The 26,444-nt window shown below is 40.8% G+C and overlaps 1 protein-coding gene across 4 annotated transcripts; it reads right to left on the bottom strand.

Moving 5' to 3' along the window:
• Positions 1-1,310: 1,310 nt before the first annotated feature.
• On the bottom strand, positions 1,311-23,196 carry kiaa0232 (KIAA0232 ortholog). 4 transcript variants are annotated; one of them, XM_035424920.1, is made up of 8 exons: positions 22,880-23,196; positions 15,522-16,057; positions 14,750-14,890; positions 11,594-11,663; positions 11,218-11,299; positions 7,704-11,013; positions 6,041-6,149; positions 1,311-4,806 (listed from the first exon to the last, which is right to left on the bottom strand). In XM_035424920.1, exons 2-8 carry the CDS (start codon positions 15,750-15,752, stop codon positions 4,790-4,792), a joined length of 3,960 nt encoding a protein of 1,319 aa, XP_035280811.1. In that variant the 5' UTR covers positions 15,753-16,057; positions 22,880-23,196; the 3' UTR covers positions 1,311-4,789. The 4 variants fall into 4 exon arrangements, with proteins under 4 accessions (XP_035280811.1, XP_035280809.1, XP_035280810.1 ...); XM_035424918.1 differs by having other exon boundaries at positions 11,218-11,302; positions 22,880-23,195; XM_035424919.1 differs by lacking the exon at positions 22,880-23,196 and adding an exon at positions 21,939-22,663 and having other exon boundaries at positions 11,218-11,302.
• Between the last annotated feature and the right edge of the window lie 3,248 nt (positions 23,197-26,444).

The following is a 26,444-nucleotide window of genomic DNA, read 5'->3' as shown; positions in this document are numbered from 1 at the left end:
CCTGTCAGACGTAAAGGCGCAAATAATCGCCTTGGGCAGAAAGATTACGGAGTCAAAGCTGTAAAGACAACAGATAGAGTTCAGGAAACTATCTGGTGGCATTGAATATTTTATTTTATAATTTTGTTTCAGAACAAGTAATCTGGAAAGATATTTAACTTCGGCGAACTAGGGTGTGGGGGGACATAACCCAACAGAAGGAAGTTAACATTTAGCTAGCATACTAACTAAATTTGGTTATGGTAGTTCGTCAGCTTCTGAGTCTGTGGGTATTTGTTTTGGTTTCGCTGGGACGAAAACCATAACTCAATATTATTAAATTTTCAGTGGTGTATACTATTTGAATAAGTTCACGTTTTAATGACAACCGATTAACAGGTCGAAATCAAAAAGAGATTTCCGTGGTGCCAGACGTAGCATTTATTAGATACATACTGAAAGTGAAACCTAATCCAAAAAAGACTGTGGTGTGTGCAGCAGATAGTTTGCTTCTTGGTGACTGCAGTTTAAAGCTACGTTAACACTAGACTGCGCAGTTCATGTCATTTGGTCGGTAAACATTTTTTTCGGTAATGCATATAACTTAGCCATGGACATTTACTGTAGCAGTTTAGCTGGGTATGTTGGTTGTGGCTCTCGTGGGCTGTCAGAATCATAGAGGTCCGTAAAACGACCATTTCCAGCGGTATTCCCCTCAATGGGATTCCCCTTGAGTTGTACCACATCGGGACCACACCGAGGCTATCCGGGTTACCACGAGCAAGTCTTTGCACTGCGTAGGCTCTAATTTCTAATGCTGGTTAGCTTGTGTGGCATAAGCCTAACCCACTACAAAATACCGACATGTTTTAGAAAGCATCTTAACAATTACTCCCTCTGCAGTATCATCTACGAAGTATCGCCCTGTCTATTGCAAAATAATGAAAACAGAAAACATTTTTCAAGTCCTACTAAATATAATTGATCTTAGCCGGATTCCTGTTCATGGCGAGTTTAAAAATGTAACCTCACTAGCACAAGAACATCATACTTGTTGAAAGAATGACACCTAACCTATAGTTCCTAGTCACAGGCAACAATTCTTAGTGTAGACAGGTGCTTTTTATAGTCAGTGTAATAATAAAATAAAATAAAAACATAAAATTCAGGCTAATCTTTAAAACTTGTCACCTCTGTAGGCTTGAAAAAAAAAAGTTACTTATTACCTCAAACCCAAAAAAGCCGTACACCATAGTACATACTGTTTGGAATAATACACTTTAGCAAGTCGACAAAAATGTACCCACTGAATTAAAAATGAGGACACAGTGTGAGCTGGTTTATTCCTTTATTAGTCGTTAAGAAACTCCACAATGAAACAAAATAATTTACTCGGGGTGTACATGAAATTGGAACAATACAACCACTTGAAACAGGGGGGTAGGATGGGAAGGTGTTGAGAAATGGAGAAATGAGAAATCAGGGTTTCAGTGCTGGATATGCCATGTTCTTTTGACCACAGTGCAATCACAACTCAACAGCCAGCTTCAGCAATATGGTTTCTAATGCACACCCCTCCACTGTTGTCCATTAACACAAAACCCTAACCATGAAGAGGAAGAAAAAAAAAAAAAAAAAATCAATGCACATTCCTTCAAACTCCAATTTAAGTGCTTTGTGACTTGGTCTCTCTCACTCACATACACACGCACGCACGCAAATGCACACAAAACACACACACAAACCCACAAAATAAAATGAAATAAAACAATCACTGCTCTACCCCTCTTGTATAGTTTTTTATATTTATCTTATTTTTTAACTTTTGTTTTCACTGAACTCAAAAAGGTGCTGGAGTGTGATGTTAGCATGCAGCTTCTATTTGAAACACTCCTTAAGTGTTTTTTTTTTTTTTCCGCACTAAAAAATAAGTTTCATGCAAAATGAACTGAGTGGAACACTACTTGTAATAGATCCTCTTGAATGTTTTACTGTTGCATGCTCTGCAATATTGCATATGGCTCAGAACCCATTGAAAAGTCTCTTTGAACGCCTTCTTGAATGCCTTTCAATGTCAAGGCTTGGTGTGTTCCAAAGGTTATTCTGAATTTAAGTGCTGTACATTAGCTTCAGGAAGCTTAAGAGAAACACCTGCGACTTCTAAAGGAAATCTGTCAATAAAACTAAAATGAAAAATATTCCTTTAAGTGTTATAATGCTTTTAATAAATAATGAACAGTCACAGACTGAAGCATTACTTCCCCTTCATATAAAAATGTGTGTGTCTAATATATATATATATATATATATATATATACACACACACAAACACACACCGATAATTTCAGATTCTATTCTTCCCTGTAGCTTCACAGTCACCTGTAGCTTCCCACTGGTGGATATCACACCAATTTCCACCACTAAACAATCACCAAAGGAGTGGAAGACAAGAGTACCATCACCTTTTTCTGAGTTTATGTACAATCTCCTTTAGTACTTGAGACAAGATGAGTTTCATAAAATTAATGTATGAGATGAAGGGTGCACCCTTTAGCCTGTGACAGCGCATTAGATTGGGTGTAGACACTGAAAAATGAACATGTAGGCCTACATATACTAGAACTGTAGAGTAGATCTTAACGTAATGATTTCTTGATGGGTGTTAAATTAATTGCCTGTGCCTTAAAGTATTTTAACATACTATCCACCAAGAAAAAAAAATCTATTTTAAACTGCTAATATTTTGGCTTTAAAAGGAAATGCTTGGTTGTTGAGATGTTCAAGGAAAGACATATCAGGGAGGGAAGGTAAAAAGTAGAATACAAAAAATAAAATGGAATCCTAAAGTTCACATAACATCTACTGTACTTTTAAGGTGACGATAATGCTAAGGCACAGGCCACAAAAATATCAGTCCCATCATGACCCAACCTTCTGTAGTAGTAGTGTATCCATCTGTATGTGGGTGAGTTAGGGTTATGTAGGAAATGGCATTTATGCTAGTCAGGGTGAAAACATTAAAGTTGATCATGGGCTCATGGTCACTGTTACACACACGGTTAAAGCTAGACCAGTGTCCAGTCTAGTCCGAATGCAGACACACACGCACATAAGCACAAGCATCAAAGATGCTGTATACCGAGAAAAAAAGTTCCCAAAACACACCTCAAAAGAGAAACCAAAATAAATATTTTCTGTACCTTGGTGAAATTACCCTTTCGTTACATTTTAACTACAACACGTGTCTCTGAATATATTTAGCAATTTTGGTAGTGTCAGAAATGTACTTCATATATATAAAAAAAAAAATTAAAAAAAAGTTATTGCCTTTTGATTTTTTCAGCTTACTTGCGGACCTTTCCGTCAGAAGCGGATGCATTTACAATGTGTGAAGTCTTTAAACATGAAATAGTCTCTAGGTGATTTTCTTTGCATAACAATTCTTGCGAGACTTTCTGAATTTCTTGTAATTCCTTGAAATATCAAAAAAAAAAAAAAAAAACTGTTTTGTGTTTAAGTGTAGACTTGCTATTTTAAAAGTATCTTAAATGAAAACCAAGCCACATAAAGCGAGAACCATTACAGCAGTCACACAATGATATTTTTCTCTTTCTTATATATGATATATATAAACTGATCCTTACACTCTGCCATGGAGACGAACAAAACTACAGGATCTACAAAAATCACATCCACAATATCAAACTGTAACTGCTACAGAATTTTGAGTATTTATAGCACCAATCTTTCTGTACTGTGGAGGTTACAAAACATGTCTTTCAAATGACATAAACCCAAGAGTCTCCTGGTGTATATGGAGTAAAACTGGAAAGGGTCATTATTCCCAATATATCTTAATCCATTACGTTTTTTAGCATTCAATTGCTTAGTTTGTACTTTTCAGAACATTTTATTTCCCCTGGGCAAAATAAATTGCTCTACAAATCTTTTTAAAATTTTTTGTTTTTTTGGAAGATTTACATTTTTTGCTTCACAAACCATTCTACTATGACTATTACTTCAGAAAAAAAGGAATCTATCAGTCAAAATCTTATTTTGTATATCAAGAAGAACCCTTGCATTCCTGTGGTTTCATGATAGAGCCAATTTTTCACAGTGAAAACCTGCAAACACACTTTCTTCATCCCTGCATTCAGAAAGTGTGCTGTTCTACTGAAGGAATGGATGCCAAATCTCGAAGTGGCACACAAAGGATTTTCAGTATGCCAGGCGTGAAGAAAGATGTGAAGCAGAGTTTTCAGATGGTGTTTTTAAACAATATCACAGTTAGGTCTTGCAAATGGTAGCGGTTACACTGAAAATGAAGCAGTGAGACTAGAAAGACAGGCATGCACAACCATTCGGACACTAAAACGAACAGTATCCCAAGTTCAAAAGCAAAAAAGACTGGGAAAACTGATGAGGAGAAAGAAAGATTGTCCCTAACGCCTAACTGTGACTTTTTCTTTTTTTGTATTAAGATTAATTTCTGAAGAAATTAACTAAAACAAAACTAAAAATTTGCCTTCAAATATAGCATCAACTGAAGACATTAAAGGTTTTTTTTTTTTTTGTTTAGTTTTTCAAAATTTTTCATTTTTTTGTTGTTGATAACACTAGCTTCAAGTTAGTGAGTGAAAATCAGCAGGGTTAGAGATCGGGTTTTGGAGAGGGGGTCCTTGGTGCAGTTAGCCCACAGGTCTCCTGGCTATGACACTCTGGCCAGAACTGGAGCCGTCCCAAGAGAAAAGCAAACTCCGGAAGGCTGACGTTGTGGCCCAAAGCTCCCCCCTCCCCAGACCAGGGGGACTCACATGTTGCTGCTCCCTAAAGAAACAAGAGTTTTATGTAGAAACACAAAATATTTTAGTCAAAGCACAAAATGGCCCAAAATCCCCTTCCCAGTTTCTTATAACAGATTTTTAAAAAGCCATTTCTCCATTCCATGCATTCCCTCATCCAACCATGTGGCTGAGATTTCCTGACATCAAGAACAGGAAGATTCTACTGCACCTGCCGTAAGATGAGGAGTGACTGCCCATATTTACTGTAAACACGCATTGCCAAAAGTATGTGGACATCTAACATCCAACATATCATCCAAAATTATGGACATTAATATAGAGTTGGTCCACCCTTTGCTGCTATAGCAACCTCCACTCTTCTGGGAACTCTTTATGCTAGACCTTGGAGTATAAAGCAGAAAAGGGCCTTCCCCAAACAGCTGCCACAAAGTTGGAAGCACAGAGTCATCTAGAATGTTATTGCATTAAGATTGCCTTCATTGGAAGTGTGTCCACATACCTTTGGCCATATAGTATAGTTTAATTCCTATAGGGCATTGTGGGGACAGAATTCTCCTTCTGGGTTTTTTAAAGCAGGAAATGCATTCCTTTTATCTATCAACTTAAAAAAAGCATGTAGAAAAAAGGCCCAAGGATGTGCAAGACACCTTTAAAATTTGAGTAGGTCATATGCATTTCAGCTGCACCTGGATTCAGGGTTTTTCCTGCATAGGGAAATATTTGGCATGCACCACAGAAAAATTTGTGAACACCAGAGTGGAAAAAATGGAAAATGGGAAATGTTTCAACGCAAATAATGTGGGATGACCCTACATGCGACAGCAATGTTATCACAATGATGGAGAGCAAAGACCAATTTCATGCCAGGAAAAACCCTGCAGTTCTATGGTTTGGCTGTTAGTAGAGCAATGACTTCTGTGGTTCTGAGCCTAGGCCAATAGCCCCCAACAATAACTGAACACCAGTTTTACTACATATGCTGCAAGCTGGGCACTCTGATGACAACATGGCTGGCAGATATTTCCAGATTCCCAAACAGCATCATGCTGCACACAGTTTCAGGACTGACTCCCATGGCAGACGAATGCCAACAGTCACTGTCACGAACGGCTGTACAGTTATATAGGTAACCCACCTGCGATCAGGAGGGCTGAAATGTCACTAAAGCTCACTGCAGTTCAACTTCAAGCACGGGCTCCTCAATTCCCATAAAAATGTTACTGTTTGAGCCAACAGCTGGTAATGACGCATCTTACCTGTACACTGAGATCCTGGGAATAGAGGTGAACAGAGAGTGTTCTGCCACCAGCACTCTTCCTGCTGGCTGACAGTGGTGGCCTGTGCACTTAAACTGAGCACAGGAAACTGAGAACAGAGAAGAGAAAAGGGGAACTGTCAAATTTCACAAACAAAGTAACCACTAGATAAGGCAGTTCAATTATATTCTCCTTGAAGTCTACAAGACCTATAAAAATATACCAAATACTATTAGATTCTAGCCAAATATAGAATACACTTAATATAGCCGTGCAGGAAGTAATTAAGGGGCCAAGCACACGACATGCACCCCCCCACACATACACTGTCCTCACCCCGAGAGTGCCCTTATTTCCCTCATGCCCTTCAGGATTTCTGAACAAAGACTGAAAATACATTCGCTTATTCTCAGCTACTATAAAGTGCCGATATTGGAGAAATGAATGCTGTAATTTGCTTGGCTGCCACTCAACCATTTTATGTTTAATTATTCCCTTTAAAATAATTTATTTAGGGACTGGTAACAAAGAAGGTGCATACGAAGTTGAATGTCAGTACCACCTACGCTGCAAAATAAGACTTAAGTTCAAGCGATTTTTGAGAAATGACAAAATTTTGCACTTAAAAGAACTGTTACAGTGCCACCTTGAGACCACATCTGCTCTAAGGGTGCGGCCAATATACTTTATAGTTGCACAATGCTGCATTTAAGTTTTAAAAATATTTTTTTAATCAGTGATGGGTAAGGAAGCAATGAACAATTTTCTGGAAAAAAAAAGACGTAAAATATAGTAATAAAAGCAACAAAAATTGGGTGTCGATGCTTCAGCCGTGCTAGGCCCACGAATAAAGGTAATTATCCATGGGAAAAGAGGGTATATTTGAAAACACTGAAAAATACATTTGATGTCGTCTGGCATATTTTCTGAAAGAGAGGATGACTGCTCCCTTCGTGGCTTTATTGGATAAATACATGAACCCAGTCCACTAAAACACAGTCTCAAAAGAAGCAGGCTTTCAAATCGGCAATACAAGAACAGACTACTAAACTAGCCAGACAATGTGAATAAACCACTTTGCTGCATTCTTGTTGCCGACAAGAACCAATCATAATGCAAAGAGAATTTACAATGCCTTTCAGAAACATTCAGAACAATGGTGTGAAATCATGATCTCCTTTGGTTTGGAAACCAGCAATATCCATTTTAAATACCTCATAGGTGAGTAGAACCAATTGGTGTTTGAATGTTTTTCATACCACATTCTTTAATGGATATGAAAAGTAAAGGAAGAATAAAATTAACGTAATTTAATGGACAGCATAATATAAATTTAACTGACAGCATAATATTAATTATAATTACAATTACAAATTATGAATTATAATGACAAATCGTGATTAGAAACGAAAACATACAATCACGGACTTCCAGGCACAAACGGGGAAACTGTCTAAGCCTTAAATTGTAGAACTTCCTTTCAAACATTGAGGATGCTCACAGTGACCTGCACAATGTAAGTAAACCAGTTTTATTAAAGTATTTGACTGTAATAATCACAGCAAATAGCAATAGGCCTTCCTTTGGCATGCTAACGAGACATCTTTATCTTTTTAAAAGCAGGAACATTCGTAGGTAAACAACATCAATATTCAGTTCTTACCTCCTGCATATCTCCAACAAGGTCACACGTTTTCCCATTTTTGGGATTATGACCAACTGCTGAACATTTGCGTGCCTCTTTTTCTCTGCAAGTTTCCATCTCTTCCATCTTTCTAGCGGACTCTTCCATTCCGCCGCTCACCATCGAAGCCTCCATCTCGCAGTCAAAGCAAACCTCTTGCTCAGCTATTGGCAAGAGGGCACTGGAGCCCTCTTGCGAATCCAAGGAAGTCTGGGCACTCTTTTCCATGCCAGACTTCTTTAATCTGGGTAAAAACTTCCCAGACTCCAGTTCGGACTTCCCATAATAGGGGCCCTCGCACTCTGCGTCTTCCTCCAGCGGTTTGAGATCAGCCTGAGGGTCATCAAACACGTCCTGGGCGAGGACAGGAAGACTCATCTCCTCTTTCTCGGACTCCACGTCCGACTCACTCCCTCCGCCAGGGGACAGCTCCGAGGCAGAGATCGGTCGAAAATGAGTCCTAGGTGAAATGCGGATGGCCCTGTACTGGGTCCTGTTGATACCATATATCCTCGGGTGGAAAGTTTCACTCTCTGAATCTGAACACAAAATCGACTTAGGTTTGAACCCCGGGCTGAACGAGGCTATGTCCTCAGGCTCAAAGGAGCACTCCACGTGAAGGACTTGAGAGAACGGATTGTTCAAGTCAAATGACGAAAATGGGTAATCAAGCCCCGGTTCCTCACCACGGAAGCCACCACAGGTTCCTAGTAAATCTTCATGGAAGATGAAAGAAAATCCCTTATTTAATCCCTCTCCACCTCCTTTCATGGCTTGATCGCACTGCCCGAAGGAGACCAGGGGCCTCCACAGAGGCTTGTGACCGGGAGCGAAGCAGCTGCCAGTGTTCATGAACACATCAGTGCCGGCTATGGTGACCACGTCCGAGGCTGCGGCGCACTGCAGCAGGCTGCCTCGCGCGTCGCCCGGAGGCACCACAGCCCAGTCGCTGTCCCCATCGCTGCTGAATGTCTTAAGCTCTCCGTACACCCCACCCAGGATGAACGTATTATCCTTCTCTGGGTTAATGTCCCAAGGCTTGGACGGCGTCATGTAATCCCCACCATCCACCTTGGAGAGCTCCTTTTTGGCCAGGCCGTGTTCCTCCTTCTGGCCCTCCCACAGGTGGTACTCTAATCGCTGTATCGCCTTTTTCTGAGGCCCCTGAACAGGTCCTGCTTTTGCCTCCACGTCTAAGCAACAGCAGGGATAGTTACTCGTGTCATCTGGGAAAATCCCCTCGTCTGGCCTCTCCCCTCCTAGTGTTAGTACAGAATCTCTGTCTCCAATAGCTGTCCAAATGTCCTTAATTATCCCTGAGCTGTAGTTGTCACTCTGTTGGCTTGTGTTGTCTGTGAAGATGCCAGCGCTGTACAGTTTGCTCTCCTCCTCTTGTTCTAATGGTATTCCACAAATGGACTCTAATTTCGATTTCTTTTTGAAGGTTTGACTGGAAGCTGTGCCTACGCTCCTGTCATCATGCGGACGGCCGTTGTCCTCTTGTAAAAAATCTAAGAGTTCATTCTCCAAGTATCTAGTGGAGATGGGTGGGATAATACAAGTAATCTCATCTTTGCAGAATTGAGCAGACTCTTCTGGCTGCACATTAATTTGCTCGTTATCTGAACGCGTTTCTTCCGAATGTGACCATGGACTACATGTTCGCGTTGAAAGGTTAGAACAGTGTTCAGTTTCATCAAAGGCACTATTTTTGGTCCATATTAGCAAACGAGACTGTTTGTTTCCAAGTGGATCTACACAGCTACTAGAATCAGTGTTGTCATGACCGACGGTGAGTGAGTCGCAGGGAAAAGGAAGAGTGGGGCTATCGTACTGCACCTCAAAAAGTGAGAAGCAAGAAGAATTCAAACCTGCTGCTTCATTGGCTTCAGGGAGACACTCCTCTGGATTAATGGGCAACATGCTTGCATTGAATACTGTGTTGTCCAATGCAGGGGAGAGCCGGATGGGGGAGTCCCCAGCAAAGCTTTCTCCATCTATATCTTCAGAACTAGAAGATGAATAACATTCCCAAACTTGAGCTATGTTTTCCAGATCTTGCATGAAGAATCCATCAGCTCCGAAGGATCTTTGTGAATCCGCCCTTATTGCACTTTCCCCTTGCAGCTCAAGGCCATCTAACACTAAACAACATTCTGCCTCAAAGTCTCTTTGCTCTTTGCTCTTTTGTCGAATCATGCTTAAGATCCGACTCTCTTGTACCGAGTCTGAGGCACTAGGATCCAATATGGATTGATAAATATCAACTTCATAGAAGTGAGTGAATTCAGACAGATGCTCATCATCTAAATCTCTACCATCCTCTGGTGGAGGGCAGCTTGAGGTCCCGTTTAGTTCAGCCGCCTCGTCGACTTCTCCAGGCATTTCCACAAAGTGCCCATCGACGAAAGTGCCGGCCGCGAGGTATGCTCTCTGGAAATCCGAGTTGGCGATGCAAATTCCTTGCATCCTTTCAGACAGCTTTTCTACATCGGCTGACGCGGACGAGCCGTCAGGAGAATCGAGCCTGTTGCGGTACTTCGTCTCAAGTTTGCTCCTTCTGCTAAAAGGTACAAAATATTCTGTGATGGGCTCCGTGTACCACAGGGGCTCCTCCATGTATTCCTTTCTGTTTCTCACCTCGTAACCAGGTTCTCTCGCTTCTCCACAGGGATCTTTTCGGATCTCTTTCAATGGCCTCTTCCCCTTTTTGTAGAGCTGCATCTGTTTTGTGGGGCCACCGGTACTGCTGCTGCTTCCACCCGCGTTCCTGCGCTCCTCTTTGTCGATGGCCTTCAGAGCCAACTTCACCTGCCCGCTGCGCCCCCTTTTGCTTCTGCTGGCCTCCCTCGATTTGTGCCTGATCCTGGCCGACTTGGCAGATGTCTTCGATTCGCCCTGGTTCCCGCTGGAGCTGGAGCCCCCTTCGCTGGAACCGGAGGACCAGGAGCGTGGGCGGAACTTCCCTTCGGACCTGTGCCTCGTCTGCCTCTTGCTGGGGACGGCTTTTTCCTCTGCTGCGCTGTTGTAGAATCGGTTTTCCTTTTCCTTTTTGCTGCGTCGCTGCTGGGTCTTCTCGTTGACGGTGCCGCACGCCTCGGCCATCTTGTCCTTGGCGGCTTCGCCCTCGCTGTTGCAGTCTTTCGGTGATGAGGTGTCGGTGCTCGTCTGAGGGGCTGCGGAGGATGATGAACTGGAGTATGTGCACGCTTTGGCCTTGTTCCACACCGTCATTATCTCTTGAAGACAAACAGGTTTCTCAGACAAAGGTGGAAAGGCTTCATAGTACCTAAAATAAAAAAGAAGAGAGAACATGCTTACCTGCACATCTTTGACACTGACAATTAAACTTAGCACTCAGAAAGGTATGGCAATTCCACTTCAATCAGGACATACAATTTTAAATTCCCTTCATGCATTAGTAGCAATATTATTGTGTTTCAATAAAATTCAGAACAAACAACTGCCTCTGCAGAATTGCAAAATCACGTACATTTCCACCTGGTCTTTTGAAGACGGGGATTCAGCAAGATCTGGAGACTGAGAGCCATCAGATTTCTTATTAGCTTGCTTTTCTTCTGAAAGAGAACATAAAATCATGATGAATTCACATTTACATTTCTCATTTTCATTATGCTGTTCACAACTCAATGCAACTGAATGCAACTGCTTGCCTGGGACAAGTAATCAAGTGCGCCAGGGAGAAATGACAGTTGAAGAAGGGCTCTTGTCAAAAGCAGTTGTGCACATCAGAAAAGCACACCCTGGTGCTGGTTTGTACATGGCTTTAATGCCAAGAGCTAAACATTCAATTAATTGAATTATTCTAAATGTGACTGGACAAATCAGAGAAACAAAAAACTGCAAACCTTTCTGTTTGTTCTGGATATCTTTGAGTTTGGAGCAAAGCTCCTCGACCAAACTTTCAATTCCAGAGTTCTGAGACAGGGAAAAGAAATGAAAAAACACTGAATTACATTGGGAACATAAAGCATATTTAAAAAGAATAAGTAATGATCATCAATTTGAAGAAGGATCTTAGATTCAAGCGTGATCACAAAAGTGGCCTAATAGATTTCTCAGCATACTTCAACACATGATGTACAGAGTACACTAATATTCAAAATTATTTTGCAAAACAATATCCTAGCTTTACACAGTGTAACAGGTGAAATAATTCAGGAAAAGTTAAGACCAAACACTGTCAAACACCCAAATTCTTTACAACACTAAGCCAAATGAACACAATCAGAACACTAACACCAGTTGACCGTGTGGCAGGGAAGATAGCGCATGTCAAAATCCATGTCTACTTCCAGCAGCAGAGAATGCTGTGGCTGTGTTAATTTTAGATCTGAGAGACAAACGCAGCACAAGAAAATGACTAAGCATTATACCGTCGACCCTTTTAAAAAATGAAATTTTATCGTTAATTTGTGTCATGTCATAGTTAATTTGGGAATATACCTCATACATTGATAAAGTCCTTTGTAAACACGGCTTGTTATGACCTGGCCTATTTAAAAACAAGAGGAAAAGTACCGTCTGTAAGCCGGTCCACGGCATTGAAAATGTGAACACGTTCAGCTTGACGGTTGAAATTCTCAACTAACTTCAAAGTTTAGGCCCAAATTCTAAATACACACATGGAAAGACAGAGACTCGCATATACACTCCCCGCAAACGCCTTTTCTTACCATCCAGCCCAATAAAAGGAGAAGTTTTCCCCAGCCTCTGTGTTTCCTCTTGCGTCATTGTGCTAATACTAGTCAGCTGACAAGCAGCACACTTCTCAGCCCTGCAATGCCGGGCAGCTTGCACTGGTCATAAATAGACCTCAAAGGAGAGCGGAAACTAGTTTAGAGACCAGTACTACAATCGCTCACAGCTCCAAGCTGTACAACCTTGAGCGCTTCCCTGAAATTCTCCAAGCCACCTTCACTTCTTTAATCAAACGGGTACATTCCATTCAAGAAATCCCCCTTCACATCCTCACCTGCTATGCACTCATTATAGCTACTGGGCTTCTGAACCTTTTGCGAGGAAAAACCTGATCCAGTTACAAGCAACCCTTTCCAGCTTACCTTTTCTCACTGCCACTGCTCCAGATCAATCAACTATTCTTCATTCAAAGCAGGGCGCTCAAGGTGAAAGACAACTTATGCATGCTTTATCCCCTCGTGTGCTTAGTCATCAAATATGTGACCAAAGCAGTAGAGGTTCAAATCGGGGAGACTTTTTTTTATGATCCCACAATTAACACAGTTGCAGCTAAATCATTTTCAGCATATTTTATTAAATGGATTAATAATGTAGATTTTTTTGAATGAAATGGCATTTGTTTGAAAAATATTTTGAAGGGAAATTGGACCCGTGACTTCAATGTGTAGCCAACCAATTAATTGCTGCTCAACAATCTAAAGACCTACAACCAGATCAAAACAAGGCAAAGCATAATAAGATCTGTTATGCTTGTCTGGTCACTTTCATAGCATTTATAATTTAATCTATTTGAATAAACAAATTCAATTAGAATGTGTAAGCAATTAAATGCACAAAGAAAGGGAAATTTGCATTCATGTTGGAAATTACCATTCATGCTCATTGCCTTTTATTGCTTGCCAATTATTTCTTGATCAGCAGTAATATACAAAAATATGCTATTGCCATCCAATGACAACTTATATATATAAGTTATATATATATATATATATATATATATATAAATTCTTCCAATGGGTTCATTCTAACTCAAACTACAAAGTCTCACAGAGAAGCACCAGTTACTGCTATGTCACCATTTTCAGCTTGGTCTGAGAAAAGAGAAGCCGCTCACTTACACGTACTGCAGCCTTCAATCATTTGTGCTGATAATGTAATGCACCCATGTTGTCATTACATTATCCAGAGCGACTTGCACAGCATTTACAGTGCATCCATTTATACAGCTGGATGTATACTGAAGCAATGCAGGTTAAGTGCCTTGCTCAAGGGCACAACGGCAGTGTCCACCCGGGAATCAAACTTGGGACCTTTAGGTTACGAGACCATCTCCTTACCCATTAGACAACACTGCAAATATGTATGCATCCTGAGTCAAGGGGCTGCCAACCAGTTTCCATAAACCAGGGCAATTCTCACCACATGAGGGACAGAACAAAACCAAGGACTAAAAGTATGCCAGCAGTTTGGAGTTTTCATTCAGCGTGCCTTTTTTCCCCCCAGACCGTCGTAGAGACAAAATGTACCCATCTCAGAGAAGGACCACTAGCATACATAAAGCTTTACTCCACAACATTAATGGACCTTTACTACAAAACGCAACGTGGCTGAAAGATTTTTACCTTGTACTCCGTTGATAAAATGGTGACATACTTGCACACCATCATCTCACTCTTAAATCATCATCTCACCCTTAGCTGTCACTAGCATTATCATGATGACATTACGATTGAGGCTGGGTGTTCAAATGGCAAAAAAAATGGAGAAAGGCACAGAACAGCCAAAAAAAAAAGAAAAACGGCAATAATGGAATCCGTTACACACATCACTTCTGTGATGAACATCCAGCCTTAATTATGAGGAAGGTCGGAGAGCATAGTAAAAAGCTTGGATATAGGGCTTTCCTCTTTTCTACTACACCACTTACATGCTGCTTTATGTACAGACTTGCTACACTTTCAACAATGCACCTTAGCGGGATATTTCACTTTGATATAACACAAGCAATTTTGTGGAGCTTACTCCATTGTATTTGCATAGCGTGAACACTAGCAACATCACCTGTCCCAGCTGACCGTTAACGGCATCGCCGTTCCTCCCAGTTGACTGGTTTCCAATTCACTCTCATTCATATTTGGGACCTCGCCAAAAAATAGCTTTATAGTTTGATTATTTTAATGCACGCACCCTCTTTAAAGGGGAAAAAAAAGGTGAAAAATTGAAGAGAAAAGCCATACATCACAAGCAGACCAGACAAAACAGATAAGGGATGTGTCGGTACTCTTCTGTGGTGCAGCCCTTACTTCATCAGATGCTGAACGCAGGCATTGCACGGCAGCTTGTTTCTTCATTTCCTCCACACTCAGATCCGTCCCCACTTTCTTCTTGCTCTTTCCCCATTTCTTACCAGCACCCTTCTCCCAACCCAAGAAGATGTCATTTTCCTAGGACATACAAAATTGAGGAAAAAAGACAATCACAAAATGATGTGATCTTGCTTTGTACGTAGTACTATGAGATGCACGAGTGATGTCCAAACATTCAGATGAGGATTCACAATGAAGTAATACATAAATCATACAACAACAAAAAAAACCTCTATACTGCACTTCCTTAAATGGCAAAAAGATACTACTACTACTTAAGGAGGTCCAGAATCAGATCTTTAACACACACCTCAGTATATCAGCAAATCTTTGTTTGCAGCTAAAGTAGTAAGAGAGTCACTGATCACTGGAGCAGTAGTACTGTTGCAGCTGGATTGTGCTTTCGTTATTCAGGATTTAGTACACCTGATTCACTGCAGTACAATCTCCGTTGCTGCAGAAGATTTGCTTTATTGCTACACGGACTGCTTTCCTTCTGCTCCACACCAACAACCTTTCCTACAGGGAGAAAGACCCTCTATCTGGCTACCCGAAACATGCAGAGTTTGCAGCGTGACGTGCTGATCTTCAGCAAATCAACCAAACTACATTATTCTGAATGTGCCGGGTGTACAACCATTGTCTGAACTGGTGCATAAATCTCCACAGCCCAAACCGTACGCTTAAGAAAGCGGCGCACATGCCGTACCTGGTCCTGCAGGTCGTAGTCGTAGCTGTCGTGCAGGAGCAGGCTAAGCACGTAGCGGGTGTAGATCATGGCATCGATCCCACACTTCTCCAGCTCCTGCCCAAGCCAGCTCTGCACGGGGCCCAGCGAGTGGAGGAGAGACATCTCAGAGGCGGGAAGGGGGCCTGGGAGGAGGGGGCTCAAGTAGCTTTCAGGAGCAGGACCGTCCGACTCCGCGCTGACTGGACGCATGGGACTCTAGGTGTTGGGCATGCTATGGTGGACTGGCATTTTTGTGGACAAGTTGACGTGACAGGGCAAACCTATCTGGATGTGGTTTCACTCCAGCAGGATGCGCAGAGAGGGGACTACATGGAGAATCATGGAGAAGCGTTTCGTTTCGTTTATTACTTATTGCTCTAAGCAAGGATGGACTTTACTCTTCAGGCATGGCTCTGCTGAGGATAACTACAGGCTGCAAGGCAAAACACTAAACCGTGTTTGTGCCTCAATCAAGGAGGTTCATGTTTGACCACGACTCACTCCACCGGCACAACCTGAAAAAGAGGAAAGAGCCTAATCACTTCTCCAAACTGCTATCGCCTTAGAGCACACACTAATACATGCACACCATAAATGGTTTTCAAAAAATGCTGTGATCATGACACCATGAGGAAATACATTTTTGACCATGTAACTTGGTCCATGTAATATGCATGCAATACTTTTCGGCAGTTTTAAGACATGACTATGAGATAAATGCTCAGGGCATTTTGATTTTAGAAACCCAACTGGATGGTTATGCAACAACATTTCCAAAAACAGGACATCAAAACAGACCTTTTGTGAATTACCTAATGATGATCTGAAACATTTGATATTAGCATGAACATTCAGCTGAGGGCTGTTTCATGTATTGCACAGCTGGTTAAGACAAGATAAGGCTAACTAAAATAAAATGCATTTTGAAGTATTCACCTTCAAAGGGAGTTTTGATATTGAAAAATGTTACATGAACAGGTGGCACTAAATGCATGTGAAAGGCGTGTACTGTGAAACCATGAGTGCCTTGGTATAATGATGATCCAGGAATCTTTTTGCAATTCCGTATTTTGACTTTTTTGACATGACTTAACTCAATTTTCATTTTCAAATAACCTATTAAGCCTCACACACCCTTTACTACTTTATCACCAATAAAATAAAAAAAATTACAATGCTTAAAATTTTCAAGAACTACAACCATTGTCTAAAGCAGAAAACAGTGGGACACTGTTGCTGTTGCCCCTGCAATTTCAGTCCGGTGAAGAAAAGGGTTGGGTACTGAAACCTGGTACCACTATGGCACCGTTTTTGCCATACGCCCGGTACCTAACAGACTGACTCACAATGCAAATGTTGGTGCTTCATTTCCGTGCCACAAGCATTCACAGGCAAATGTTGCACTCGCTCTGTCGACTCCGTCAGTGACGGCAGGTATCCTTAGCAAGCTAGCCAACATTAAACTCCATCAAAGTGGTAAAAGCAAAATGAAATAAATTATAAGTATGAAGTATAATTTAAACAATAATTAAATAAACCAAACTGTTCAAATTCTTTACCTTTGCTATAAATAATATGTTTTTCACTGAGATTGTTTGCTTTTGTTTTAAAGAGAGCATAAGGCACCATTCAGGTACCGGTGTTATCCATTCTGGTGTTATCCTTTCAGATAGCCTGCATTGTAAGTTGTGCATAAAGCTAATGGCGTAGTTAACGTAGGTTTTTTGTTATGTGTATGTATCCTTAATGATCCAAACTTAGTTTTCCAAATTTAATTTATTGTTTAACCCCTTAAGTTGCACTGGCACAGAATACACAGACAAAGAGCTAAAAGAAATTTGTGTGCACATAGTGTAGCTTACGCTCAATTCAAGTTCAGACGGAATTATTTTTCAACAAATAAATTTCAACATTCACATTCATTTTCATTTCCCAATAACAGGTTTAGATGAACTGGACTTGTTTGAAGGTACATTAAACCTGTAGCCTATCTTGATATGCCCATAAATGCCATGGTGAAGCTAGTCTACTGGCATAGACAAAAAAAAAAAAAAAAAAAAAAAAAGTGACGTCACAACAATGAAGCAGTTATGCAAAATACTATCGGAACCAATAGGATTGTTTCCAGACAGCTGACATTTCAGGAAAGATATAGCAGCAGCATTCCAATGCAACTTGAACATGGACCCTGCTCACATTTCTTACATCATAAAACCAAAATACAGATCGGCCAAAATAAAAATAAACGGTTATGGAGGGAAAACCAGCTGGTTCCGATCTACACCCAATCGATCAGTGAACCAATAATAATATCGTTTGGTTACCAAATGTTTCCTTTTGGAAACCCACCTAGATATAGTTCAGAAAAACAATGCAGAATAATCATCAGGAATTGCCAACCTTCATAAATTTTGGCAGGTTTGTCTCTTTATAGGGCAATTGCCAGTTTATGTATGAGGCATCTGCTTTTATTAGTATAACATTATGTGATGTAATTGGAGATAATTCCATGAAAATATCCAAAATATGTGATAATGGTTTATGCAAATATGTGATCTCTTTACAATGGAATGAATGGGAAATGGTTCCAGACTGTGGAAATTTTATGCAAATACCAGAATTTTGCAATAATTCAAGAGTGTAATAATTTCTAGGGGTGAGGTTACAACCCTCCCGATATTACAAAACAGACTAAATAACCCTCCCAATATTATAGTATGATGATGAAAAAAATACTTTTAAATAATAAAGACAGGGATTTCATGATGTGATGGGGATATACCGGTGAAGCCAAGCATATGTGACAGACGTCGCAGGTGCCACAAATTCTTTGCCATTTCTGTGATTTCGTCCATTTTCAGCACTTTACGTTATTTTTCGGCAGTTCTGGATGTTAACTGTCAACGTTGACATAGCCAACAGCGTCATTTGTAAAGGTCTACACATTTTAACAATAGCATATTGCCAAATGCTGGGAGACACAAAGTGCAACAATGTACACAGATTCTGGAATGTGCTACAATTCTCATCAAAATTCTGGTCTTTGTCAGTCTTTGCTATCACATGTTTGACGGCCCCAGTCAAGTGTTCATGCCTGGCGCTCCTCCCCCTTCAGGTAACTTCAGTGACAGTAGGCACTCATCGAAGTGTACCCAAACAACATACCGTACCAAAACAAACTTTAAAAGAAATTAAAACATACAAGCGGTAAGTTGTAACCATGTTTTATTTTAGCAATGCGATAATTTGAGCATGCTCTAGTTCAAATAACGTTCTCTTAAATTAAAGGCAAAAAGCAGGTTGCCCACTGGTTTCTTTAAACTTCAAGCACTTGTTAATGGTAAAGGCTGGTAAATTTGTGAGGCTCACACGCCACAGTGGCGGATGCCCAAACTTGTGGTCTGTACTGTGTTATCGTGTTATTTACATGGCAGTAACCTGGCAACCCATCTCGTGTCACAGTCATGAGACTCGTCGAACTCGCCTCCTCATTGGCCGGTTCCGCCTGTCCTTTCACCTGACCAGGAAGTAGCCATCCACTAACACTATGTAAGGCGAATAAGCCAAAAACGAGCTGCCCCTTAACTATCTAAGCTTCGCCTGCACGTGTGACTTTACGGGAGGATTTTAATCACAATGCCCGTCAACGCGATACACAGTCTAATAGACTGTATGCCACAGTGCGGATGGTGAACCTGAGCACAAACGTCTTCATCCGTGGTCACACGAAGACAACAAACTAAAATAACAAAGTTAGTTCACCAAATAGCTTTTAAATGGCGGACTAACCCTACAGCCTAACCAGGGCAAAACTTGTATTTTGTTTTTACTCACCCTGCTTATGAGCGGCGTGTCGGAAGCATAAAGCACAGAGCACAGAACGACAGCCCGGCGTGTATAAGACGTCACAGCGAGAGTCAACAACATTGTCATTGTCAACATACTTAAATAAATACATGAAGTATAGCCTATAAAGTGTGGCTTAAGTTTCATTTTGATCATATTAATATTGATTTTTTTTAAATGGCTGGTAAAAAAGGTGAGTGGCTGGTAGAAGTTGAGAATCTACCAGACACAGTGGCTAGTGCATAAAAAAGTTAATTTTACACCATGTCACCACCTAAGCTGCATTTTAACCAAGAAAAAACCCTGCAACCATATTGACATTTTAGAAATCAATGCATTACAAACTGTCCCTCACTAATTTGATTAGTTAAACGGGTAACACTTACATTAAGACATGAATAAACTTCCACAGTAAAGAACAAAGAATAAACCTCCAATACCTCTAAGAGCATCATGGTTCACCATGCATTTCCCTCTGCTTGGTAAGATTTTTGTGAATGACAGAGCATTTCTGGCCTAGGAAAGCATGCCATTAACGCGTCCTAAGAGAATTAGAGCAAAATGCAGATCATGTTCCAACCTTCAATAAGGCTTACCCATTGGGTATAAGCTTTAACAGAATTACAGAATTTACACAAGAATACAATCACTGACAGAGTGCACAATTATCTGGCCTTAAGTAACACCTCCCCATGCAAAGCCATCTACAATTCCGTGATCAGTTCACACAAGCCCTGGGACTAATCAGCTCTTACTGTCCCTAAGAGTTCCTGCAGTGAAACTTTGTAGGGCACAGTTCCCTAAAATACACAAGACAAGGTGACAGGTGGGAATGAAATATTAACTCCTCACAAGGGGAGAAAAGATGCCTACCAACAGGAAAGTAACAAAAAAAAAACCATCAAGCAAGTACCCAGATATAAAAATTCAAAGCCAACATGGCCCTTCGGATGAGATGTCCAAAGTCCTGGAAAATACAATCTCTAGATTATTGTTAGGCCCTACATTAACTTTGGAATGACATAAGTTTCATTATAGGTGTTTTAGATTAGATTTCAAACTGACACAATTCTTTCCATAAAGCTGGGGGCTCTGTACTGATTATTGCTCATGTGACATGCAATTAATGCCTCATGTTCTTTACCACCCTTGCACATACATACATATTCTTGATGTGCACTACAACTAGTGCATGTCTGAATAAGTATTTTGCTTATATTTAGTCACAAACTCAAATTCTATCCACAAATGAATGTGTAACAGACAATACTACACTACTGATAGTATGAGTTAAAGCAGTCATAATAATTAATCATAAAGTTAGCTTTGAAAAAAGAAAGTAAATAGTCAACTACAGTCAAAACTCAAACATTAAGACCCAAACTACTGATTTGCCCAAGATTTCCCCTTCAGCCACAATATAGCTTAATTATACACACTTTATAGTTTCCACATAACGGCCCATCCCTGCCAAGTAAGGTTAGCATACCATACAGAAAATCTGTTTTCCTTGGGGATTGAGTTAATTAACTAGCTCAAAATGAACATAATCGATGCTACAATGTCCATGAGTTACCATCAGGTAACGCGTGTGTTTGGTACAAATACGATATGAAACGTAATAAATAATTGTCTAATGGGCATAACACACCTACAAATCGGGATGGAGACCGGCAGTTTATTACGTCCAACTTTTCACCTGTATGTACTAATCCAGCAACATGGTTTAACATCGTGCAGTACTATATTGACGAGCAGGGCGGGTTGCAGCGTATAGCTAGTAAGCCAATGATATAGTGATTTAAATTTTCATCACAATTACGTTTGCTGTATTTGACAGGCATGGCAAAAGCGCTGTCACATCAACCTTATCTTGCAGCATAAAATCTCTCGCCTGACACTGGATTAGCAAAAAATGCGAAAAGCAAATGGTAGCTAGCTCCACCGTTTTGATTGGATGCCCTGTGTGTCACTCAGCAACACAGTCACGTCATGGGTTATCCTTAAAAGGCATCAAAAGGGCAAGCTAAGGAGCTTTGCACGCACGGTGCCAAAATGCCTAAAAAATACAAGCACTCGTAATGTCAAAATCTGTACAGTCATTTCACCACTTTAAACTAAAAACAAACTTTAAAAGATCGAAAGCGTTGCCCCTGCGAGCCGGAAGAATGGCTACTGACATATCTGTTACCTACGAGCTAGCGTTAGTTAATGTTAGCTAGCCATCTACAAACCGTCAGAAAACACTCTACCCAGCAAAAATCAAACGAATACGAATAATACCATCCGACTCTTTGAAAATCTATTGCTGTCGTGCGTTACCCGGCCTCTGGGTTGTCTGATATTAGCTAATGTTAGTGCTACATAAGCATGCACTAGTAAGCTAACGTTGGTTAAACATCGTAGCAGGCTAAATTAATCTACCGTTGCGTTACAAATTTAATTGGTCAAATGAATAAAATAAGCTACAGAGACAAGCAAACATCAATGATAAAACGTAAGACATTTGGGGAATAAACATGCAATCTTCACAAGCTAACATTAACTTACCAAACTTAGCAAACGTTAGCTAGATGCGTTTGAAAATACACTGCTCACCAAGACAGCAATCGAAATGGAAAACTAGCTCGCGAAAGTGTTCTCATGAATTAGCTGACAAGCTAACGTTATCGTAACCGCTTGCTCAGAATGGACAAACACGACAGTATATCGATATTCCGTAAAACCCATCTTGGCGAAATATCGACCACATACATAGCCAACTTCACCTAAACTACAAACTATCACGCTTACCGAGTGGCTATACAGCAAATAACTTGCAAGCTACCTAACATAACCCTCAGTCTGAACACCGACTACAGGCACCGAACGTCAGTTAGCTAGCTATTTGCTGTTAGCTAAGGCAGCAGGCTATAACCTGACGACTGTGGAACCAATGACTAATCTCGTTACTAGCTAGCTAGTTAGTTAGTTAGATAGCTAACGCCGAATTTTGTCAGAACAACGTTTGTAAGGTTGCTAAAGCTAACTAGCCAACATTATCGGCGAATGTCATTGTCACTGTATTCAGTCTGACGCAGTTTAGCGTGTGGGCAGGTGACCGTTGACTGCCGCGATGGTGGAATTACAGAACAGGGTTCCCATTTTACGCCATTGTAACGTTGGCCCAAATCGCTCTGGTCAAAGTTAAAGCAATTGTGCAACGACGTTACACTACAAATTGTGGGTAAACAAATATTTCAGATCATGGAACACTGAGCAAAGCACAACCAAGAGGGCCCATTCCGAAAAATTAGTTGTTGTGAACCGAGAATAGGAGGAGGAGCGGCTTGCTGACCCAGTCGGGACCCGATACGTTTTTTTTAAATACATGCGCAACGAATTCCCGCTTTAGGATTTTTACCTTGCATAGCAATACAACAGAATATAACTCAATAATAAAACCAATAACCACAGTACCACACATAGCAAAAACCAAATGTTTCCCTTACCTGCCGTTACTCAACGTAGTAAAATAGGAGAAAGAGCAGGAGGAGCGGTTACTTCTCTCCCGCTGCCGATCCGAGCTCGAGCTCCGGAATCCGCCGCAGTAAGCGTCACGTACAATGTACGCCAACCGGCTACGCACGATACCACTTCTCCCTATTCCATGGTTTCACACGCCATTGCACGAATCTGACGACATTCCGGCTCAACCAAGGACGCATTACCACTCTCTCTCCTAGTCTTCCGCTTGAGCCAAAATGACATCCCGAGGAGGCCAGTTTCTAACCCAAAGCTGTTATTTTCACCTCTCTCCCCGCTCGTCTCCAAGCAACCCGGCGAATTGTGTCGACCAGAATACTATCATGTTGTATCCCTCCGCCTACGATTGCATCAGAAGGCTAAGTAGTTCTCGTTACGAAATACATGAGTGGGAGTCTATAAAATGTACAAATGTACTATTTGACCTTGATAAGAAGCCCTTTATAATATCATTATTTAGCATTTAAAATGTACGGTTTGTATTTATGACCAAATTCAGCGAGTTTATCAGCAACCAGATGTCACAAACGTATTCCAAATAGGTGCAATAGTTAGCCATTTAAGTTAGGTGCTGGCATTGCATGGCAAACACAGGTGTGTGTTCGACGCGAAAACATTTAGGCTTTTTTGTGTGCATAGCAGTAATCTGAATTTGAAAGTGATTGTGACGACTGGAATGTTTTGTTATATACTCTAAACGGCCCGTATTGAAATGTAACTCGCTAAATTTATCGTATGTAGCTAAGTATGTAACAAAAACTCTTTTATTTTCCAGTCAGCATGACTCAACATTGGACAAAAATTGTTCACTCAAAGTATGAGCTCACAACTTGTATAAGTGTAATGTAGTTAGCTTGTCATCAGTTATTCCTGCAACGTTAAGGATTTAAAATATTGGTAATTAAAGTATTGGTAATTAACTTAACTGCTTAAGAGTAACACTAGTAAGTTTTGGCAGTGTATTTAATCAAGGCTGTTTTGAGGAGTTTTTGAGAAAAGGGCACACCAACCTAGAAAAACTCTTTTAGACCCTCAGTTATTGTACAGAATATATTTTACCAAAATAATTAATGTAAACAGTGGCTTGCAGGAGGGCAGGCATTGGGTGGTTGCCCTTGCCCTTTTTGCTCCGAGTGCTTAAATACCCTTTTTTATATAGGCCTACCTTTATTTAAGCAGCTCAGGTGTCCCTCTGGCATGACATTAGGGTGAAGTGAAAAATGAAGTGTGAGTTTTTTTTCTACCATAGCGGCACCCTAGTAGCCTCAGTTTCATCCAAAGGAGCATGCTAATAGGACGTGTCCATTTTTGCACTACGGCCACAAGGAACTTGGGGCAAAAACGAAGCCTGAGAGTGTCCCATTAGGATGCCCTTTCGGATGAAAAAACGGTGGCCTCTTTGTTATTTTAAAAAACATGCTTAATTTTTGCCCTTAGGTCACCGCTGAGGGCCATTTGAGCTAGTTCAAGTGCCCATCTGGTGTGACATTAGGGCAAAAAATGTCACAAGGTACTTGGGGCAAAAACATGGATGGAGAGAATGTTCTGACTGAATTCAAAATGTACCACTCATCCCACTTCTTCCCCAGAAGCAATGTACAAGCCATATTACAGTGCCTAAGAGAAAACCTGGTGCCCCACGATGGTGTACACGGAGGAGAAGCCCTATATACTGCATGTGCTTGGGTATAATCTTGTACCATTTATTTGCAGTGAAATGAGTGACAAGTCAAATCATCGTTGTGTTTTTTCCACAGGTCACATTTTAACTGTACAGAAAAAAAAATGACTTCATTAAATTCTAAGTTACATATTTATGTTGTTGCTTGTGAACAGACATTCCATCTGTACTCATAGTGTATATGCAGACTTAAAGCAATTTGCCTTATCTGAAAACTAACATCTAAGTAACAAAAACTTTTTGGAATACTGTAGGCACCTTTTTTCTACTCAAAACCGTGCAGTGTTCAATAAGACATGTAATCCCTTTTAGGCTGAATAAAACTAAGTAAAAGAGCTGTGTAAGAATGCATATGCACAGTGATTCAATAATCACTGAGGATTTGCTTGGGAAAAATAAGGTGGTTTTATAAATGAAGATGCACGCTATGGTCATCTTTGAAGAAAGGAAAGTCAGCTCTCTGATGTAGAAAGCTTTCCTCATTGATTACTTGCAATGCTCCAAGTTTTCAATTTAAGTTCAGCTTTCAATGTCTTCTGTTTTTTTCTCCTTCGACAGACCATGTCTAGAGCCATGGATTGCTCCTCATTAAAATTTGCATATGAAACCGTATTGATTTTTGCTGTGAGTTTCTCAATGGCGTTCAAAGCTGTTAGTGCCCAGTTAAAACTCATTTATATGAAACCCCTTATTTTTCCCCAGATGATCTCTCGCAGAGCAGATGGTCATGGGGGGTATCATTGCTGGACAGTGGGCTCAGGGACGGCCCCATTAGTAGAGGTCATGTGACTTTACAGCACAAACATGATGAAGTGTGCCACAGAGTGAATCTGTACAAATATATCAATTGAATAATGAACAAATGATTGTCGGGGGATGGGAGGCCATTTGGGGAGCACTTATCAAGCCCTTTGTGTTTAATTTGTATTATATTAATTTATTATAATCTATATATTTTTTCATTTTCTTTTGGCTTTCATTAAAATAACCCCCTTAGGAATTTGCACATATGTACCCTTTTAGGGTGGGTGGCGCGGTGGTGCAGTGGGTAACATTGTCACCTCACAGCAAGAAATTTTGCCTGGGCCTTTCTGTGTGGAGTTTGCATGTTAAATGGTCCAAGATCATTTCCGCATGGGTTTCTTTTGGGTAATCTGGCTTCCTCCCACGGTCCGAAAACCTGCCAATTGGTAGGCAAATTGGAGACTCTAAATTGTCCATAGGTTTGAGTGTGTGAGTGAATGGTGTGTGTGCCCTGTGATAGATTGGCGGCCTGTCCATGGTGTATTCCTGCCTCTCGCCCAATCCACACTGGGATAGGCCCTGCCCAGGATAAGTGGGAATAGATAATGGATGGATTGACCCTTGTAGGACTAGTAATTTTATGATTGTCGGAATTTGTGTTCCATAATAGTATTTTTAAATGACAGTTATTACGAGGCTTTGATAAGCTTCTAGAAATTCCAATAAACATCAAACATATTCTATGTTTTTGAGAAGTACTTATATAATTGGTTAGTACTATGCCTTGCCTTGATGCTGTCTAGAGCTCCAGATCCATTATCCGGCTCCTCTAAACTGCACTATTCTGAACTATACCATTTGATCTTCTATTATTCCTGTTAGCTTTCACCTCAGCTGTAACCTGCTCAATCCAATTTATTTGCTGTCTGGTAAACTACACCAGGCTGGCCAGTGGAGGATGAGCTCCCCCTCCATAACCGGGTTCCTCTTGAGATTTCTTCGCATTGGGGAGTTTTTTCTTGCCACTGGGAGTTTTTTTTACCTTATGTGCTATTTGTGGGTTCAGGCCTGGTGTTTGCTGTGTGTGCTTTTTGCTCTGTCTCTTG

This window comes from Anguilla anguilla, chromosome 7, assembly GCF_013347855.1.
Source record: "Anguilla anguilla isolate fAngAng1 chromosome 7, fAngAng1.pri, whole genome shotgun sequence".
NCBI lineage: Eukaryota > Metazoa > Chordata > Actinopteri > Anguilliformes > Anguillidae > Anguilla > Anguilla anguilla.
Note: the sequence above shows the minus strand (reverse complement) of the source record. Positions and strands in the feature narration are given on the sequence as shown.